This window comes from Dromaius novaehollandiae, chromosome 21, assembly GCF_036370855.1.
Source record: "Dromaius novaehollandiae isolate bDroNov1 chromosome 21, bDroNov1.hap1, whole genome shotgun sequence".
NCBI classification, from domain to species: Eukaryota; Metazoa; Chordata; class Aves; order Casuariiformes; family Dromaiidae; genus Dromaius; species Dromaius novaehollandiae.
Window position 1 is genome coordinate 5559358 of NC_088118.1, and position 18219 is coordinate 5577576.

At 42.2% G+C, this 18219-nt stretch overlaps 1 protein-coding gene across 2 annotated transcripts in view; it reads right to left on the reverse strand.

The window, feature by feature from the left end:
* Positions 1 to 18219, reverse strand: part of LOC112982676 (beta-galactosidase-1-like protein 2) — a 28676-nt gene that overhangs the window by 750 nt on the left and 9707 nt on the right. For both annotated transcript variants that reach the window (XM_064524297.1, XM_064524296.1), the window contains 12 exons: positions 15147 to 15228; positions 11829 to 11893; positions 10083 to 10167; positions 8929 to 9066; positions 8180 to 8260; positions 7541 to 7647; positions 6982 to 7128; positions 6484 to 6555; positions 5439 to 5517; positions 4134 to 4221; positions 1909 to 2023; positions 412 to 528 (listed from right to left, as the gene is read on the reverse strand). In XM_064524297.1, coding sequence (XP_064380367.1) covers positions 412 to 528; positions 1909 to 2023; positions 4134 to 4221; positions 5439 to 5517; positions 6484 to 6555; positions 6982 to 7128; positions 7541 to 7647; positions 8180 to 8260; positions 8929 to 9066; positions 10083 to 10167; positions 11829 to 11893; positions 15147 to 15228 — 1176 coding nt within the window. The remainder of the gene's footprint in view (positions 1 to 411; positions 529 to 1908; positions 2024 to 4133; positions 4222 to 5438; positions 5518 to 6483; positions 6556 to 6981; positions 7129 to 7540; positions 7648 to 8179; positions 8261 to 8928; positions 9067 to 10082; positions 10168 to 11828; positions 11894 to 15146; positions 15229 to 18219) is intronic.

Genomic DNA, 18219 nt, shown 5'->3' on the forward strand with positions numbered 1-18219 from the left:
ACAGGCTGAGCTACTTTAATTTTTAGGGGGAAAGGGCATATGATGGTAGCAGGAGAAGGGAGCATCATTTAAAGAGATCAGTCAATACGAGTCTGAACAGTTACTATGATGCTACAGTACATGACACAGAAAATGAATTAGCATCAAATCAGGTTTGTCTTGGTTTTGAACTTGATGCTGTGCTTTGAAGTTTAGCTGGCATCCTCATCAAGCCTTAGTGCTTTTTTAGAGCCATCTTCTCAGCCTTAGAACAACACCTTCCCTGATTTTCACAGATCTTAGGAGTTAACGCTCTCCTTCCTTTGCTATTGAGTTGGTTTTCAGCTGAAGATGAATAGTTAATGTGCTGTACGCGTCTGTTTTTTTGAGACATGCAAATGAACAAGGAAAAAAAACACCAAATCCTCTCACCTCATTGCTCCCTTTCCATAACCAGGGGGCAGGAAGGTAGAGTGTTTCCTGAGGTCCAATTTTCCAGTAGCGGCCTAAGTTCTGACTGTTGACAAACACAACTCCTTTTTCCCAGCCCTAGAATCAGGACAGTACACAACATTACTGATGCAGCTGTATTGCCTCGTTAGGATCCCCACAGGAAATTAAATCTACTTTCACACTTGAATTCTTTCAGGCCACCTGCTGCAGACCCAAGTGAGCTCAACTGCTCTTCTGGCAAGCGGAGAAAGATTTTAAACCTTCACGTTTGCAAAATGGCAACGCTAGTGCAATCTTCTAAGTGTGTTGCTGCAGCAGGATCTAGAGGCTTCAGTCAGGTACTGGGGATCTTACTAAGCTCTGTATGTAGAGGAGGAGATGGTCCTTGCCTCAAAAATATTGCACTCTCAGTTCCCAAAGAAAAGACTTTCTATTCTAGAAGCATCTGTGGATTGCACTCTTCCCCACTACATCTGGATGCTTTCCTGTACTTCATTAAGCAATGTCACATATATGTGTGCCACAGGTGCTCTGTTCTCCCATTTGCTCCTCCAAGACTGTACTCTAAAGACTACCAAGGCTAAGAGGTAAGGCAGAGGAAGGTGAATGCTTACTGATGGACTGACCAGCAAAAGGTAACTTGGGTACTGCAGCCGGGCAAGTTGGCTTGCTTGTTCCCTCTGTACAACTCCCTGGAGCCATATCTGGTTTCATTTAAGTAAGCTCTGTCGCACAGGACTTATCCTTTCTGCTTGCAGTAGTATTAAGAAGGGTAAAGCTTTCAAAAACATGTGTGATTCAGGAGCTTAAATGCCCTGATGACTCCAAGACTTGCAGTGATTCATGGGTCTTATAGCAGACTTTATCCTTTTGAACAGGCATACCTTTATTTCTACCCAAGCATAGAATATCTTGCCCCACCTATTCCCAGGTGACAGGAATACTGTATTGTTGACTAGCATAATTTACAACAAAATGTAAATGGAAGAGCGAACAGTACAATATTGATTAGTATGAACCTTAGCGGGGTGGCTGTAAGGGAGTGAAATCAGAGGAGGATTCCACAGAAGGAAGATGTGAAGGCCAACTATCATCCCATCTCAACAAAGAAGTTACTCTTCCCATATCACATGAGGAGGTAGGGATAAAACGAGTGCCGCCTTCTTGTTTTGTGCCCATTACTCCTCTGCAAACTAGAAAAGAAATAGCACTTCTATGTTTATAAATGAGACCTTTTGTTCATTAGCAGCTCTGCAGGGTGAGTGTTGTGCATATTTTCTCATCAAGACCACTATAGACTGAACAGAATTACCTGCCAGCTTCAGAAGATCTTTACAACCTCAGAATAATTTGCTTTCTCAAAGACCAGAGGAACACCACAAGGCGGTGGCCTTGACTCATTTAGACCTATTACTCAAGGCTCTCTGTAACCAGATTTTTGAAAACCTCGATTAAGAGAAAAAAAAAAGGACTTGCCTGTAGCTTCAAGAAAGTGTCCTGTGGCTGATGCTCTATCCACAGCCTTCCACGAAAAAAAGCTGGACCAACAAAGTAGTCTGGGACTGCACTCCATCCAGCAACATGTCGCAGGCTGTAAGGGAATGACCAAACACAGCTAACAGCAGGGAAGCACCAGGCAGCACTGAGAGAGAGGATGCTTGTCTCAGGATCATTTCAGACTCATGCTTAAAATGGTGGACAGACTATGTTACAGGGTTTCCCGTTTCCTTTCATGCCTGAAATGTCAAGCAGTTGCTTCCTACTGGTAGCAGCTGCCGATATTTATCCTGCTGCAAAGGGATGAGGCTATTTAGCTCCCCTAAACATTCAGGGCAAGCACCTAGCTGATCTCTCACCTCTGCTTAAGGTAACTGTTCTGGTGGTACGTGTCTCAGTGTTCATTATCCTACACTTGCCGCAGCAGTGAACTGCAAGTCTCTCTTACAACAAAAGGATGTGTGGGGCTACCACGTTCTCTAATACTTTGTAGCAAAGTAAAAATCTCTGCTTAATGCTGGCTGCTGAAGTGCCCTTCCTGCTTCAAATGCTAATGCCATGGTGCAAGCTTCAAATGCCTATGGCCTGCACAGTCTGAAGGAAATTCTGCAGAACTGGTAGGACTCAGACAGACCCTCCTGCCCTTACGGTACACAGCAAGCTAAATGTCTTCTGTCATAACTACAAACCAGAGGATTGCTCATGCATAGACTGTAAAGTTAGGCTTCCTGCAGTTCAGAAAAACTGACATTCTTTATGGGTGTCTCTGGAAATTGAACTACTCCTTGCATTTAGGCATGATGGCAATGTGTTTTAGAAATGCACAAGACAGCACTCACATTACTGTATAGAATGTGCGTTGATGCTGGTCAAACAATGATTAGTCAGGAGGATAGGAATACTTGGCTGGAATCATTTCCAGTCTTTCATTAGAGAGAGTCTCAGGTTTTTTTTCATAGACCTACAGTCCCCATAAATTGTGATAAAGCTTTAGTTGCAGTGTTAGCAGGGAACAAACAGGATAGAAAATGAGAAATGTAGAAGTCCCACAGAAGCCTTGAACTTGTGTCAGAACACGTTCCCTCCTATCCTGCTGAATTGCATCTCTCGGAATCAGGGAAGTTACTGATCTAGAGCAGCTTGACTTACCAAATTGTTCAACTAAAGCCTAGGACAATTCCTTTTGCAGTACCATGGCGTTCCTCCTCCTACTCAGTGACTGTGACTGGACTGTGTTTCATTGCTACTGGTCAGTTGCCAGTAAATGATTGTAATGTTGACTAAACTTGATTTTATTTGGGCATGGCAGTTCACTTACTTTCATGCCCCTCACTGGAAATATTCTTCTAAAACAACTTTGTAGTCAAAGGTTATGCAGGTTACCCCATCAATAAGAATCCTTTGAGTAGCCCCCCAACACCTGCTAATATCATCCTTAGAAATTTCAAACTGTAGATTTTTTTTCTTTTTAAAGACTATTTTAGTTTATGGTGTCCTCTCTCTCCTTCCTACATGAATGCAGGAGCTGTGATATCTTGGGGGGCGCACATTTGTTACTTTCTGGTATTAACAATATAACTGAAAATAGTTCCTTTGGACCATGGCCAGAGTCCACAGGGCATATGTTGCCTTAAACACTTGGTAAGGCTTTTTATATCTGCTAACAGGCTCGTTGACTTACCCCTGCTAGATTTCTTCTTCAGTCTCTCCTGAATTAAAGCAAAATAACTTAAAAAGCATGGAAGAGAGGAGGCCATCTGGACTTGTTAATGTACTATTAGCAGCTTCCTAGAATTAATCCTTCCCTTGTGAGTTTGAATTATCAAATATATCAGCCAGACTGCTAATTTCAAGAAAGATCCAAACTTCTCCAGCCTGTCAGTATGTTGGCGTGCAGTGCTTCAGCTAAGCCACACACTTACCTGCCTGATCTAACCCAGCTATATAGGCTCTGAGGGAGCCTTTAAGTCCTCCACAGTGGGAATATATTACGCCCCTAAATAATGGTATAGATAAAGTGGTGAATTTTCCGTACTACTTTGGGCAAAGGTACCAGAAAGGGACTTAACAGGGCAAAGGTTTGCCTGCCTGCTTTCACCTACTGTTGCCTTTCTGATACATTGAACTGTTCCCTATTAGATTTTGTACCTTGGCTAAATAGTTAGTTTCAAATGAGGAAGAAAATTTAAAGAAATCTCACAAACCTTTTCATGAATCCAGGTTTCATCTCCAGACTGTAAATCTTGAAGTTCCTCAAGGGGGTTTTATTCAAGAAGATGTCACCAATTAAGCCTGCAAGAGCAATGGGGGTAATGAGGAGTTGAAAAGCAGCTAAAACTGATAGATTTTCCTATTTGAACGTGAAGAACAGCAGGAGATGGAAAGCAGCCACATTCTGCAATGGAATTAGAGTCCATATGGTCCCATTGCTCATCCAGATTGAGTGGGGAACATTACTATACTCTGGCCTCTCCACTCTCTCCTCTGCTTTAACTCACTAATCTGTTAAACACCCTCCAAGCAGAAAACATTGTTGGCACACACAGCAGATGGGTTTTTGTTGTTATTGTTGCTTTTTTAGTTAGCTGCCCATATATGGATTTTTTTAAAGCACTAGATCAGTTACTTCTCTAATAGGCACAGCAAAATACAACATGAGGAAGCACTAATGTCCAGTGCTGATCCACTGCTTTTCATCAAAGATCTTAAGGCACCTTACGAAGCAATGTAGCTTTAGTACTCTCTTGTTAGATAGGTAATATTTTTCTCTGTGTAGCAGGCAAAGCCTAAGCCAGCCCCCTAATTACAGGACTGCAGTTGAGACTGCCTAAGAAACAGAGAGGCTTTATACACCTCCTCTGCAGCAAAATGAAATTAGTCCACTCACGTGCCTAACTCCATTAGACTACTCTGTATACTTGCTGCATACAGTTCCTCACTGAAATAGAATCTTGGGGTTTCAGCTTCTTCCAGCTCCACAATCATGTGTGATGGACTCGAGCATTTTACTAAAGCCTGTTCAACAAGATACAACTCATTCCTCCTGATACTGCGTGAGTCTGAAAATTTTGTGCTCCTCCAATATCAAACCCCAGAACAAAACACAATCAGAAATGGTCCTTCTACTCTCCCTGAGAAGTAACATGCTCATAGAGCAAGAGAAAGGATACCTAACATCATCTGGCAAAACTAGGCACAGAGTGAGATTCATGGTGGCCTTGGGTTTAGTCATTCTCCTCTAAAATGAGAAGCCTTCATGCAAGTCATGGAGCAGCCACTCCCTTCCATTTATGATCACTCCAAAAAAGGTGTGAATAACTCTGTTTTTCAAAAGTTCCCTCAGTCTCCCACCTACTCCCTGATGGTAGTCTTGTCTAGCACAAAAGTAGGTGCATTGAGTCTTGAGTTTGATTCCGCGTAGAGAACACAAGAAAGATTTCTACAGGGCTTAAACTCAGAGAACTATCTAGGACAGTCTGAGGCTCCAAGAAAAAAAGAACTTTATTTACCTTTCCGCTGCTCATTCAAAGCCAGGCCGTAATTGACACGACCGCGGTTCTCTACCAAAAGTCTTAACTGCCTGAATCCCTGTAAAAAATGGAAGAGCATCAGCTAGAGCACTGCACAACATACACTGTATCAACCACAGTGCTGGGAAAACTGAGGTCAGTAGAGGTGTTTGGGGAGGTGGCATCGGTGCCTTTAGCAGTTGCAGTTTGCTTACTGTGAAGTTCTGGATTATGTGACAGAGCAGTGTCCCCAAATCTTTCAACTGCAAATAACTATGCCACTGAGGATCTCTCAAGCCTATTCAAAAAGTTCTTAATTTTTTCTTCTGCTGAATTTTAAAGTACCATTTTGATTTTTCACACACACAGCCAGAAACAGTGTTTGACATAGGACGGGGTTATATCATACAGCTCTGCCATGAGTCACAGGAACATCATCTAGCATATCCACCCACTCACCCTAGTCCTAGGAGCCATGCATAGCTCTGCCAACCTGCATCCATCCAATATACTATTTTATTGCCAGCTTCTGCCGGAGAGCTACTTGGTATGAACAAGGCTAGAGAGAGACGTTCCCCCTCATTTCATGTGCAACCCCAAAGTTGTAAAAAAAAAAAAAAAAAACAAAAAAAAAAAAACCCACCTCCCCTTAAATGTGCTTTGTGCCAAGGAGGATAAAGCCTACATGTTCTTAATCTGCATAAAGAGGGTCCTCATAACTCATGTCTACAGTTTGTGGCTGTGGTAGGAAGGCTGGCAAATTTTATGCATCAGGGACTACACTGACCTGAATATACTCCATGGAGAGTATTATTCAAAAACCATTTTTGAATCACAGAGAGTAACTTAGCATTTGAAATCACACTGTATTTCAATAGTGAAATAATGTCTAGTTAAGGTGTAACAACTGTTCTTGGTGTCTTGGTACTATACCAGCTAGTTAAATGGATCAGGTGGTAGGTACCCTCCTGACAGCTATGCCTCTTTAGAACTCTAGGTTCTGTTACCCGCATATTACTGCTATGAGTACCCTCCAATTAGTTACCTGTCCTTCAGGAAGGGAGAGCTCCACTGTGTTGTAATCCAGCTCACCAACATACATGGTGTTAACAAACACCTGCAGAACAAAGCACAAGAAAGGAGAGCAATTTGTTATCAATTAGACTATAATCCTGTGCTACACAGGTTACTGGAACTCTGTTTGGGGAGGAAACTACCTCTGCTTGGGACTAGAACTCAGGGTCCACATAACAGTGCCACTGACTCAATCTAGGTGAGGGAAAAATTCACAAACCACATTTCTCAGAACATTCAATAATGTGGCATCTAAAGATGCTTTAAGTTTTAGTAGACTTGAACCTCAAGCCAAAATTTACAAATGATAAGGGTTGGGGCTTAGTTGTGAACTGAAAGAGAGAATCACAGTTCTGATGTAGGAAAACGTTCCATTTTAATTCATGGCTAGCCCATTTCCTGCCTGGTTACCAAGACCAAAGCACTGACATTTGCGTGAAGTCAGTCATAGCTGCCCTGTGCGCCTCACCTGTGCTCGGTCACGAATATGGTCCCTAGAATGCAGATGTCCGCCACCAAATATGACAGTCTCGTAGAGCACATATCCATAGGACTGCCCACTGCTATCGTTTAGATGCAGGTTTTCCATGTTAATTGGAAACTCTGATTTAATGGGCTGCAAAGAAGAAACAAGTTTAACTGCAGAAGCAGCCTCTCAGTGTTGACAGGCCACATAGGGGCAATTCATTTTAGACAGGTGGTGCCACTCTCCCACAGATTACATTTACCCTGTAGGCCTCCAGCGGTCCATTCCAATCTGAATTATTCTATGATTCTATGAAAGCTACAGCAATGAAGACAAACATACCAGGAAAGGGTGCCAAGGACTTGCAGAACTGGTATTTCCAGAGAACAGAAGTAGTAAGAGTAAAATGGGTGAGAAAAAAGGTTCCTCTCCTTTGAATATCCTTGACAAAACATTCTCCACCCTTATACTAATGAGATAACATGCCAGTGCACTAATTGTCTTTTCCACCTAAGAAGCAGTGTCTCTTAGTGCTGAAATATAAGGAAATTGATAGTACTACCTGTAAAAGAGATGGTAACACATCCCAGAGAGAGATATATTGATGCAACAGGATGGCACCGTATGATGCCTTACTTTCAATCATGGGAGGGAGAGGCAGAGGCTGCCCTATGTTGCAAAAAAAGAAAAAAAGAAGAAAAAAGATTCAGGAATTATTTCAGAGGGAAAAAAGCCACGCAGGTTTAAGGCTCCTCCAGACCTCCTTTGACCAGTCTTCCCATTGAATTACAGAGCCCCATACCTGCTGAAAAAAGACCTCAAATAAGTGTGAGGGTTGGGTGAGAACCAGAGCAACCACAGCCCCCTATCTGACCCTGGAACAGACAGCAATAAGATATAGCTTATTGCTACAACAAATAAGATATAACTATCCCTAATGGTGTTTCCTTCAGATTTGCATTTATTTCCAGTTTGCTGACATATACTACGTGGTACAGACAGAGCTGCTAAATGCTACCTGCCTGCTGATAGCAGACAAGATATTTGGTATCCCTGGCCCTCCCTCCCATCTTTTGGAAAATGCTCCCAGCCAGTCAGCTGAACAGAGCCACAGGGCTCCAGCAGGAGGGCCAGTTTAAAAAAGGCTGTGATTTAGCACTGTAGGCTAAAAGAGTATTTTGGCTCTTGGATTTATAATTACCAATGATCATGCTGAAGAGCTGTCGGAGCTTGAAAAATTTGGACGTGTAGTCTCCAGCCTCTGTCAGCACAGCATCGTAATCTGAAAAAGAAGCACATATGTCTTAAAAGACATGCAGCATCTCTGGAACAGCATTCACACATACTGTCATCTTAAGAAATAAGAGCCCAGGACAATTTTCTTGGAGTTGTCTGTCTTACAGAAACCTACACCCTTCCATTTGTGTAAATGTGGCTAGACCAGCATGGAGTTACTTAATTTGGAGAGGACCCACTCACTGTAGAGCAACATCCTCCAAGGGACCTAATCTGCATGTGTCCATAACTTCACACATGATAAATTCAACAATGAACAATTCTAGCAAAGGGCTACTGGTATGAAAAGAGCTTTAAGGTACAATTTGACTTGATAAACTTCAAAAACAAAATAGTAGCTTGGATCACCATCTTTCCTGAGAAAGAAGAGCCAGCACGGAGATAACATGAAGCAAAGCCATCATCTGCAACTTCTATTCCCAGTTCAGAATGAGGGGATCCTTCACATCCTGGAATGGGACTAGAAATAGGAAACACTAATGTAAGCCCCCTTTTATACAAGCACTGTGTCTGATCTACGCTCCAACTTGTCCCTCCTCAAAGTGTTGTACTGATCATTTCTCAATGCTTCTGTCTATTGTAGCTAGCCCAAAGGGCAGTGTAAGCTGTGCTATCACCATAGGTGCATAGGCAAGGCAGTAAAAAAACACTCACCATAACTGGTGACGTCTGACTTGTATTCATCAGCCTCCAAAGCACCGCTCATGAAGCCAAAGTTGGTCCCTCCATGAAACATATAGAGATTGATGGATGCTCCTATTTTGAGGATGCTTGCTACAGTATTCACCATTTCTGTAAAGGAAGGCCATAGACCAAAGAACTAGGCTAACACTCTTCCAATAATTTAAAGCAGACAGAAACATCTTGTTCCCTGTAAGTCAAATTCATGCCTGCGTAATTACAGTGATTTCTTTCGCCTCAGTAACGGCGGCATGTCTACTGACATATTGTGAAAGATTTATGCATTCAAATATACCTCTCATACAGGTGAAAAAGAGTAAAACCCTCATGGATTTGAGCAAGAGGTGGCTTAAGTAAAAGAATTGTAAGGACTACTTGATCAGACTCCTAAACCCAACACAGCGATGATCCAGCTACAAAGACAATTGTGGGAGCATGAGACAGTCATTAAGATAGTCTTATATAGCTCTGTTTTCACTGTACTTTAGATGCCCCAGAGATTTTTAGTACCAGTCTTCCTTGCTAATGAGTTTCTAAACTGGAAAGAAACTTGTACTTTCAGAAATGTCATAGTTGCAAGAGGCTTGTTTGCCATATTCTCACAAAAGGTAAATTAATTCTCTCCTAATGAGGAACGATTATTTACTAGACAAGTAATGTCATCATGATAGAGGTTTCACAAAAATTCATGACATTTTTACAAAATGTCAGTAAAGACTTTGTAGGATTTAGGTTAGCCCAGCAGGTTGAAGAGGTGACTTAAGGCACTGGGTTGCATGTTTAATATCAACATGGAGGAGCCTGAGGCCCTGGGATGCTTTGACACTACTATCTTAGGAAGTTTGGTTATCTGCACAAGCCTCTACAGTCTCTCTTAGAGGAAGAGAAAGAAAGAAAGTTTTGAAAAATATAAATAAAGAAAATGCTGCTGTATACCAACATTACTAAAGAAAATCCAGGGCACAGTGTTATCCATTCACTGAGTGATTATTCATTTACAAAGACTCACACAAAGCAAAGGCTACCGCTGGACAGAAAATATAGAAAAAATTGTGTGTTATTTTTATTGGTAGCTCTTTGTGCAGCAGTAAACCCCCTCCATGTACAACACACAATTTGGTGCTCACCATCTGCATCAAAGACATAGTGAGGGCCCCCCCAGTTATCAAACCATCCAGTCCAGTACTCCATTACCATCTTTGGCTGATCTCTCTGTATCAAAACAAAAGCAAAGAATTAAAATGGAGACAGGGCAGTCGAGCTCTCATCCCTATTTTCTAGAGAAGCATTGTTCAAATACAGTTTGGGGATACGGCTTACAAGAGTGGTTTCTTCTCAAGTTGGCAGAAGAAAAAAAAAGAGCTACAGAGCTCTGCACAAGTGAGGAACAAGTTGCTGTGGGCCATCAATGCCCAGAACAGGCAGGCAAAGCAGAGAAGTACTCTACTAGGCACAAAGCAAAAGCTACAGCACATAATCATGTGATACCAAACAATTCTGGATATAGTTGCTTGATAGAGCTGTAGCAAAAAGACAAACCAATTGTCACTGTTTAGCTTCTGCTAGAAATACACATTTATAAATGTCTACTTATCAGCTATGCCACTGCCAGCTGACAGTTTGCAGGTGCATTGCAGCCAACGCTTGCCAAGGTAGGAACAGCAGACCTTAGCAGCTTAATGCCTTTTTAATGCTGCATATGGTGTTGGCAGGAAAGCATTAGCCTTTGCACGAATTAGGTCTTCATTAAAAACGCTCTGCACACAGAGCAATTGCTTCCCATTTGTCACTGCTTGCCAGCTCCCTTACCTCCGGTAGAATTCCACCCAGTCCCATCACGCCGGACAGAAGAGGATGCCCTCAGCCTGCCTGGCACTCCCTGCTCGCGGTATTTATTTCTAGTGAAGACAGTTGTGCCCTTTATTTATTAGGGGCTTTTTCCTATGCTACATGAAGTGGCCAAGCTAAGCAGCATTAAAGAAACTCATGTTTCATTAGGAGAAAACAACTGCAGGTGCCTGTAACAGTCTAATTGCTCCAGGTTCAGACCAGCTCTCCATAATATGTTTAATCAATCAGTCCTCAGTAAACCAAAGAAGGAGTATTATTGTCCTCTGGAATAAGAGACCATAACAAGTGAAAGGTAACACAGGTTCATAATCCTTAAGACTATGAATGACAGGCTTCCTATCTTGTAATTATTAAGTGTGGCAAAGGAGGAGCTGCTTGTATTGGGCCATGTTCCATTTGTGTATTCAGTTTGTGGGGAAGGTGCTATCTGCTCTTCCTTTGCAATTTGTGGAATTTTGTAAGACCTAAAGAAGGTGAAAGCACATGCAGCAGAAACTCTCTTGCCTGTACATAAATAAAGCCAAGTTAAAGTGGCAGGATTAAACTCCAAGTGTAACAATCTTTAGTTTCCGGATTTATGATGGTTATGAAGATAATCCTAGAAACTGTCATTTGGGCAGTATGAAATGAGAAGCTGAGCAAGAACTGCAGTTCCCAAATACCTAGATGTGGGGTCGCAAACCAAGACCCTGAGGCCTCGCATGAAGAAATCTAACTTTTCTGTTCTGGTGGTTCATGTGTTATCCCCCAGGTCTCAAAGGTAGGTCTCTCCAGCTGCTAAACACAGGCCACAGCTGAAAGGAAAACCTCTTAGTAGGTGCTAGAGAACAGCATCCTTAAAACCTCTTTTGATTTCCAGAGAAATCAGCATGAATGTTTTCACTGATTCCAGAAGGACTTAGCCTAATGAGAAGGAAACCTGGAGTATCTGTCAAAACCCTCCCACCAGACTCTCAGTGCTTCATATCTAATGCTGTCCTGGAAAATCTACATGAACAAAGACAAGCTTTTCTGCACCCTACCTGTACTGTGTCCAGATATTTCAGTATCCCAGGTTCCAGTTTCTGAAAGTTAACAGTGGCCAGTGCTATTGAGAAAAGAAGAAGTTTTTATTAATTTAGACACATACAAAATGCTCTCACCTGGGAGAGCATCTCCTTAGGCATCAGCCAGCCTGAGCTCAGGGGGAGCTGCAACATCTTCTGAATCACTAAAAATCCTCCTTGGAAATTTCCCATCAGAGTCTTCTTTTAGAATGCAGAATCTAACTGGACCACAGCACACAGTGGAATACTTACAGGCCATCTTTTCAGCTCTAATGTTCAGAGATAGTAGAAAGAGAGCATCAGAGCACCTCATGGAGTGTCACAAGCCTTAATTAGAGGCTGTAAAGCACTTGGAGATCCTCACATAAAAAGCACCACATAAAGGCAAACTTATTATTAGAAAGTCATATCTGGATGTCACACTGATCTCCCTGGCTTTAGTGACAGGAATCTCTATCCAGGCAATATCTTACAGCTTGTCATGTCTGTGGGGGTGGGTGAGAGAAACCACAATACAAGTGAACCAGATAGAGACTGTAACTGGAAGACATATCTGTGCTTCTGCCCTGGGCAGCATGGGGGAACCAGCAACTAGTTTGTGCCTACTGGATGTATAGCAAAAGTTGCTGCATGGTCTTCAAGCACTAGTGTGGGAAGACCTGTCTGCAGAAGCTGATGCATTACAACACCTGTCTGTGGACACTGATGCATCGGTGTCCCCACCCCGGTACATGTTAGAGCCATTTTCATACTTTCTTAGCCCTCTGTCACACTGATGGCATTTCTTCCAAGAACCTCTGAAATTTCAGAAGCAATGGTGTGATTCTATATTAAAAATTGACTTATTGCAAGATAGCTGGTATCAACCCCAGCCCCTGTTCTGTCAGACAGAGAACTTCAAACAGAATATTTACAGGAGCAAAAGCTGACTTCTCACTATTTATATCCTTGTTTTAATAGGCTGCTCTAAGTAGTGTCCTAAAATGAAGAATTTGGCACAGGCAAACAAGGTGGGAGAACAAAACAAAATGTGGATTTAGCATCTGTGTAATACATTAGTTGGCGGTCCTGAGAGCAAACATGCCCAGTTCTACTCTTGATGCATATCAACAGCACATCATTGAAAATGGAGCAGATGTGTGGAGAACCAGGCCCCAAAGCCTTATTCATCCTTTCCGCATTAGGTAGTTTTCACTTACACACAGTTTTCCACCATGGTGCTTTAGCCATGGCCTGGAATGAATCCAGAGTTTAGATTCTGTCACCCATCAGCTCTAGGAATCGCTGTACTAGATCAGATTAAAGCCATCTGGCTTGCGATTCTTGTCATTGACTAGGAATAGAGGAGGACTGCAGGAGCTGCACAGGTACACTGAGACTGACTGAGATCTTTTTTCCTACAGCATGGGACATCCCAACTATACCTACAAGCATGGATGGGACCACCAACAACAAAACCTTTCTTCCCCATCCCCTGAAACAATACTGCGATCACTGAATAAGGGCTAGGCAACAATATCGTTGTCTCGAGTCCTTCTGCATAGGATGGTTTTCTCTGCAGAACACCAAACTGTTTGTTCCTGGCACTAATGGCAATCCAGAAATGCTTCTTGGAAAGAAATTGGGCCGCCACTAGTAAGAAGAGCAAACAAAATCACAGAATCACTGCATTACGTTTCAACTCCTGTCTGGAGTCTTCCTTATTTTCCTACCCATTTCTACAGTGGATTCTATTCTTTCCTATTTTGTTTTCGTAACCACCTTGCTGCTATATTACTTCGAGCCCTAGTTATTCCACGCATCTGATTACTTGACATGTTGACTCTAATGAACAGGCTGTTATGACATCTAAGAGGCAAATCGGTATCAAAGAGCTCTCAGCATGCAACATGCTGGAAAAGATAACTCCAAACAAGAATGAGCTCTGAGGCAGTAAATATTCCCACAGAAGATAGTGAGGGCTAGATAGGGATTTCCACACCAGCCCTTCTGAACATAAGCTCACTGGCGGGGAAAGAGTGACCCTATATGGTCAAGGCTGGCAACTGCTGCACTCCAGAAAAATAAAATTGAAGAGGACCACCCTACCTGCGGTGAACGACCATGGATTCAGACTTACTGAATTTGTCCTTCTCATGTTTTCATTTAAAAATAAGAGGAGGAAGAAAAGGAGGAAAAAGCTTTCCTTCTAATCATCTCCATGCCTGACATTAGAAAATTAACAGTACTGACTGATGACAACTGACTGATGACAGGACTGCACTCTGCAAACACTTCATTCAGGGAAGCAATTGCTACTCAGGCAGGAAATTGGCAGAAACACCAGAGAGATCACAGGTCAAGTAGAAAAGTAAACCTCAGCTGACCTGGATCTGGAAATACAAAAACCAGTATCACACTATGCGCAAAACGATCAGATTTAGGGAGGAGTGAAACCAAAGCAGCTGCACCTCCATTTCTTCCTAGTGAAAAGAAGGATAGGTGTTAAGCAGCATTTCAGACACTTAAAGGAATTACAATTCTGAAAAAGGAAAGAGAAAAGAGGAAATCCTTCTGCATTATGCGCATCTGATACCCTCTTTTGCCTACCTGAAAGCTGTACACTCCAGAGCAAGCTCGCTGACAACACAGGGCTGGCCTGCAAAGTACGGCTAAACTTCGGGAATGTTAGCTTTCAGAATCTAGGTTTTGATAGACTTTTATCTTTTCTTTTTAACAGAAAAACAGGTATCTTGAGCATAAGTTATTACTATTATTAATTGCTGAGATACTTATGTAATATATACTTAAGTGAAGCAATAAGAAGTAGTAATTTCAGCCTTTTAATCTGAAGGGGAAACATCAAGAAATGCTAGGTGCTGTCATCTTTTCACCCACCTCAGTGGGAGTTACAGATGCTGAGTATGAGACAGAAGGCAGCAAGACATTTAATCTGCACACACGTAAAATCTTTGAAAGCAGCTCTTTCTCCTGCACAGCTCCAAGAGTACTAGTGTGCCTGAGGGTACCAAAAGGTCGCTTCCCCATGGAGCAATCCTGCTGTCACTGTGCTACACCTTATGTTGAAAGGAACACTCCAAACCTTTCTGGGAAGGGCCTGGTTTTGTTCCACAGGTATACCATCCAGCTAAGGGGGTCCCTCCTGTATGCCTGAAGCTCCTCTACCACAAACAGAATATAGTTAATGGGTGCAGCTCGGCTCATGAAGCGTACTGCTCTCATTCAAAGACCACATTCCATCTGCTGCCCTAGACAAAGAAAACCATCTTACCTTGTTCTCCTACAAGCACATACCTCCCTCCACAAAGCCAAATGAGAGCCCATTCTTGTTGTCTGAGGTCATTAACAGTTCCACAATCCCTCTGCTTAACAGAGCCTAAATTAAAAAGGGGAAAGACATTGTGTTAAGGCCTGAGTTTAGTGTTTGTCAGGATATTAAAGGGTTAAAGTATATAACCACCTTCTCTGGGGGTAACAGGACAGGAGCTTGAGGCTGGTAGTAGCTTGGAAAGGGATACTATTCCTTTGACATCTCCCCTTCCTCCTGAAGCTTCTCTTTCCACTTTTTCCAGCTTAAAGACATCTGGAAAATCTTACTTTGTTTTAGAAAGCAGGATCAGTCTCTCACTGACACATCAAATATCAGGATTTTATCTTCCTCTTGGGAAAACTTCACTGCTTTCCTTTGAAAGAGGGGTTCAGGTGGAAGAAAGGCAGCTCACCCTTCCCTTTTGTCTAACAGTGGAAGCTGAAAGGAGAACAGCTGTTTTGCCAATGAATGGATCCACCACGGGACAGCTCAGGTAACTGTGTTCTTGAATAGTCAAGTCTGAATTTACTGGTTCTCTGGCACTCTAAGCTTTTTTAAAACACATGCACACACACGCAGGATTCTTCCTGTTAGGAGTGTTCTCTTACACTTGTACTTTTACAGAATAGTGACTAATATTTGAAATAGAGGTTACAAATTTCTAGTCCCAAATTAACCTCTCTTTTCGCTGTACCCATGTGGGAAGTCACTCCATCAGCTTCAAGGAGCTTTGAAAACAAGCCTTCAAAGTCTTAATCGTAAATTATTAAGTGTAAAACAGTGATAAAGACACACCGGGTCACACAGGAGTTACTGATGTCAGATGCACTAACTAGTTAACATCTGCTATCTATTTAAATAAACCTTTGCATATTGCACATGCCCACACACACTATGCACACAGAATGGACTTCAGTGTTACACCCAGTGTATTGTGCATGACTGAAGCATTACAAAAGAGAACTTAAAGACAAACCCAATTCAAAGTTAAGACAACCTGGTTAGTTATCAACCTGTCATCACTAAATTTATACCTCAACAGATGCTAATATCTGACAAAATTCAGCTACTGAGAGAACTGGAATTTCTAACAAACTTTACTAAGATAATTCTTTGAGGACTGCATTAATACTAAGTTTCTTCCCCTTCCTTTTTTTTTTTCTTTAAATATGGGTGTAAAATGAAGAAATGAGACACTGAAATGCATTACAGGATTTCAGGGTGCAGCAGAGAAACCAGGAATAGAAACTGTGTCAGAGGCAGACACAGGTGTGTGCTTAGCTAATCCCAGCTCATGCACTGCGCATGGAGGGAGGTGCGAATACTCCCTTTCATGGCACAGAGATCTTGGAAAGGGAAGATACTGCACCGAGAGGGTGAGATAAGGACAAAGCTTTCCTTTTCTTTTTTTTTTTTTATGGGTACATTAATTCCAGGAACATTGCAAGATCATAGTGTATGCTACGTGCAGATGTGAAGTAATCGACTTGCCACATTGAGAGTTCAGAGTCCAAACCAGAAAACAATCTAGGAGTTCAAGCTCCCAGTCCACCTGTGCTAACGTTAGATCCTGCTCCAACCCACATCTAAAAGGAAGCCCTGCAAGTCCTTTCCCACATTTTCTTCTTTAACCACTACAATATATTCCTCAGATGTAAGCCACACACAAATACTAGAATATGAGGAATCAGCACTGCAGAAGTACACCCACAGACCTGGCAAGGAAACATTATCTGTTCTGACAAGTCTGTGAAACATTGTAAGCTCTTTCATCCCTAAGACAGGGAAAATCAAGCACTGAGTTGGTGAACTGTTCAAACACAGCAGAGTGCTTTCAGCTCACTCACCTCCATGCCCTATTCATTAAAAGCCATTTACTTACATGCTTTACATGCTGGGTATGGGACATAGGGACGGAAACCATGTACATGTAACAGAAAATTTTGACATCATTTGTTCAGATCACCAATTAACCCTTTAATCTGCTCATATGTACATTTCATATTTAAGCTTCTAATCAGTATTAATTAAATGACTCCACGAGATGGAGGAGCAGGAGCAAGCAGTACTCTAAGCAGATTAGGACTCCTGTCACGATTTCTTTGGTTGAAGAGCCTCTGTATAACTTGTGAGCAATAAGATGACCAGAGCTAGAGTTAACCCAGTTAGCTTTTCACTTGGTGCTCAGGGTGAAGCTGGGGTACCCAAAGGGTTTCAGGAGGATCTGGTAACACTGTAGCAGAAAAGCAGGGAGCATAAAGTTTATGCAACAAACTTGAACTAATAAACATTATCATACAGTTATAGTGGAGAATAGCAGATGATATCATGTTTGAAATTGAGGGAGGAATGGGGTTGTGAAGGTCATCTTTGTTACCCAAAAAAGTTTGAGGGAAGTCAACAGAAATTTTTGAAGACAGAACTCTGCCTTCCCCCCAGTACATTTTTCCTCCATCCCACACAGAAGTGAGTGTACACGCACACGCCACTGGATGAGTAACCTCTCTCATGTTCAGCAACTTTTTTGAGTCCTCAACGAAAAAAAACAAAGAACCTTATGAGACATACTGCAGATCTTGCTGTCATACTGGGACTGAACGAACGAGTCAGTCAGACTCATATTAGATTCATCAGGATAACCAGGCCTCCATGAGTACTGGCCAGCTCTTTATCACTCAGCTGAGAGGCAAGAGCCAGGGCACAGTTTAGTCTCCATTTGACAAGGATATGGGAGGCATTAGGCAAATTTGCCTGCCTGATGCTGAGCTCCAGATTATACAGGTTTAGGAGCATGCTGTCTGTGAGAAGCACAACAGGACCAGCAGGAGACAGGTTCTTGAAGGCCGGCTATGTATTACAGGTGCTCCCCCATTTTCTTATCACCCTCTTCTCTGGAAGATATCAGAACACAGACTTGTCAGTAATGAGAGGGGCAAATGGGGTCTCTTCCACTCCCATAGAAATATCAAGTGAAGAATACCAAGTGAAATCCAGCCGGATTATGCACTGACAGTTCCAAAGTTTTCTGAACATTTTCCTGAAAGTTATTCAGAAGTG